Source organism: Microchirus variegatus, assembly GCF_963457635.1.
Source record: "Microchirus variegatus genome assembly, chromosome: 15".
Lineage (NCBI taxonomy): Eukaryota > Metazoa > Chordata > Actinopteri > Pleuronectiformes > Soleidae > Microchirus > Microchirus variegatus.
In genome coordinates this window covers 5,654,823-5,657,763 of record NC_139816.1, presented here as the reverse complement: position 1 = coordinate 5,657,763, position 2,941 = coordinate 5,654,823, and the positions used below count along the sequence as shown (strand labels likewise).

At 46.3% G+C, this 2,941-nt stretch overlaps 1 protein-coding gene across 1 annotated transcript; it reads left to right on the top strand.

Annotated features, from left to right (window-relative positions):
• Window positions 1-1,626: 1,626 nt before the first annotated feature.
• On the top strand, window positions 1,627-2,265 carry rnf152 (ring finger protein 152; the record flags this gene model as incomplete). The annotated part of the gene is made up of 1 exon (XM_083901773.1): window positions 1,627-2,265. One exon carries the CDS (start codon window positions 1,627-1,629, stop codon window positions 2,263-2,265), a length of 639 nt encoding a protein of 212 aa, XP_083757899.1.
• Between the last annotated feature and the right edge of the window lie 676 nt (window positions 2,266-2,941).

The window sequence follows — 2,941 nt, the reverse complement described above, 5'->3', positions numbered from 1 at the left end:
TGCTGTGAGATCACTTAGCTGTCGAGTGTCTTTTTTCTTTTTTACTTTGTTCTATTGAGCAAAGAGTAACAATCAACAACGTTTTGAAGTGTAATTAGTCCCTGACTGACTTTTAAAAGTGTTATTTTTACATAAGTCAACGCAGATTAAGTTTAGGCTAAAATAAAAGCAGAGAAAGTACAAACTGGGTCAAAAATCGCCAAGAAAAAAAGAAAAATCTGCCGTGTGGTGAGTTCTGGAGAACATATACACAGGTTGACTCAGTGAAAACAGCAGGGACAGGAAGTGGTTGTGGTCAGGTAAAATGGCGGGAAAACTCAACAAAAGACTCGGCACTTTGAGTGAGGAACAAAAGTCTGAACAAAAACACACAATGACACTGTTGCTCTGTGGAGACACGTTAGTGACATAATTTGCTAATTTATTGGATAAAATCCTAATTTTAGTCATTTTAATTTGATTGTTAAATCAAAAGTTAAAGATTTGTGTCTTGTTTAGAGCTACAGTCTATACATTCAATTAAATATTACGTAATTTTACTGCTTTTTTAAACGTAAGTCTCAATGAAATGTGGTTTTAAGAACGTAAACATGAGAACATATCTTCATGTTTTGCTAATTAAACGGCATTGGGGAGCTGGAGAATATTTAAATTTGCTGACTAAAACATCAACCGCCTATTCAACTCCATCCAACTCCATTTTTCCCTGCAGCACGATGAGCATTTTAACTTCAGACTGCAGAGACGAGCGAGGGCGGAAATCTGTGAAACAACCGAGAATTACAGCCGTCACAGGCGAGGAGCTCGGAACGACTCAAATCTGCACAACGCTGCTTTAACTGAAGTTTGAAGGAGAAAAGTCTTTAATTAAGACGACTCTCTTCTTCTCGGATTAATGGTGTTTAAGGGAAACTGTTCCGGCTGGATTAGGGAGAAAGGCTTTCTTAAAAAATGCTGATGGAATAAGGGAACATCCTGTGTTCAGAACACAAACTTCCAATCAAACTTACTTTTATGGCAATAGAAAATACTGTTTGTGTTCTTTTCTCTCAGATATTTTAGGAGCACATCTATGCTAGCTTAAGTCTCTGATATATTAAGAATATGTGCACTTCTTTATCTCACTGTTGGACAGATTTTCTGCCTGGAAACAAGTTTGTGTCACTAATAAACCGGTTATTCTCCCACACCAAAGCCCATTGAGAAAATCGACGATTTAGCATTTAGCATTTAGCATTGATTCACTGCTGCCTCCATCACAAAGTTCAAATGTGTTATTTTGTGACTTCTGTGTTTGAAATCCTTCACTCTGATTTATTTTAGTGACACAAAGTGACCACACGAGGCAGCAGTAGCTAAAATCTGTGATTTTCTCTATGGGTGAAACATGAACTATCGCTATAAATACGATAAGAAAGCTTTCACAGGCCTGATTATTAATGGTTTCTGTTGTCTTCTGTTGCAGATGGATGACCATGCTAACACCAAAGGGCTTTATGTTGGCAGACGGTGGTGAAACATCGGCGAGATCTGCACCTTCATAACTTCACCTGGAGATTCGAACTCTTCTCTTTCGCTAAAGTGCTAATATTTTCTGTTGGGGATTGCTAATTTACCTGATCAAAAATGGACACGATTTCCCAGGATTCCATACTGGAGTGCCAGATCTGCTTCAACTACTACAGCCCGCGGCGGCGGCCCAAACTGCTGGACTGCAGACACACGTGCTGCTCGGTGTGTTTGACGCAGATGCGCAGCAGCCAGAAGGAAATCCGCTGCCCTTGGTGCCGCGGCGTCACCAAGCTGCCGCCGGGCCTGTCCGTCTCCCAGCTCCCGGACGACCCGGACATCATCACCGTCATCGCCATCCCTCACGCCTCCGAGCACACGCCCGTCTTCATTCGCCTCCCGAGCAACGGCTGCTACATGCTGCCTCTGCCCGTCGGCAAGGAGCGGGCGCTGGGGTTGCCCGGCGAGCTGGGCTGCCGCTTCCTGCCCGGCGGCCATCAGAAAGGCGGCGTCACCGTGGTGACCATGCCTGAGCAGCAGCCGCTGGGCCTGGCGATGGGTCTAGACGGCGCCGGGCTGGAGGGAGGCGAAGTGGAGAGGAGGGTCAGCGGTCCGGCGGGGGCGGGGAAAGGATCCACGTGGTCCGGCGTGTGCACCGTCGTCCTGGTGGCCTGCGTCCTGCTCTTCCTCCTGGGCATCGTCCTGCACAACATGTCCTGCATCTCCAAGCGATTCACGGTCATCTCCTGCGGCTGAGGCCAGCGTGGAGGAGGAGGAGGAGGAGGAGGGAGGAGGGAGGAGACTGCTCGGACTTCCGCAGATCCCCGTCCCCCCCGAATCCACCCTTCCTGGATTCCCCCCCACGAGCCATGAGTCTCCTCAGGGAAGGAGAGCGGAATAAACTCATGGAAACCCAGGAGCAACGTAGAGAAGACGAGGACAAGGAGATTCAGGGACTGTCTGAAGATTTTTTTTGGGGGGGGAATGAAAATGGAAATACTAACTCACACACACAAAAAAAGCCCTCAGATGTTTCCCTGTCCTACTTTGGACATGGTTCCAGACTGTGGATTTGTTCTTGGCCCAGATTCGCTCTGATGTTCGCGCTCAGTGGTCGACCGCCTGTTTCCGTCTGTGGTTTGTAGACGTACATCAGTGATCGTAGTGTTGTTGTAGATGAGTGTACGAACGTCTGGACTCGGCTCATGGATCAGGATCCACATGTGACCCGATCAGAATCATCAGAATAAGTGGAAGAAAAGTTTTATCGTCTCTTTATCTCTTTTTTTGTCGACAGAAGCTCAAACAGGGATTATTTTGTTCTTAGAGCCTTGAAATAAAAACACAGGTAGAACCCGATCGGAACCAGGTTTTGTTGATTAGTTGGTAAATTGATGGTTTCAGCTTCTATTTATCTGTCTTTTGGTTTCCT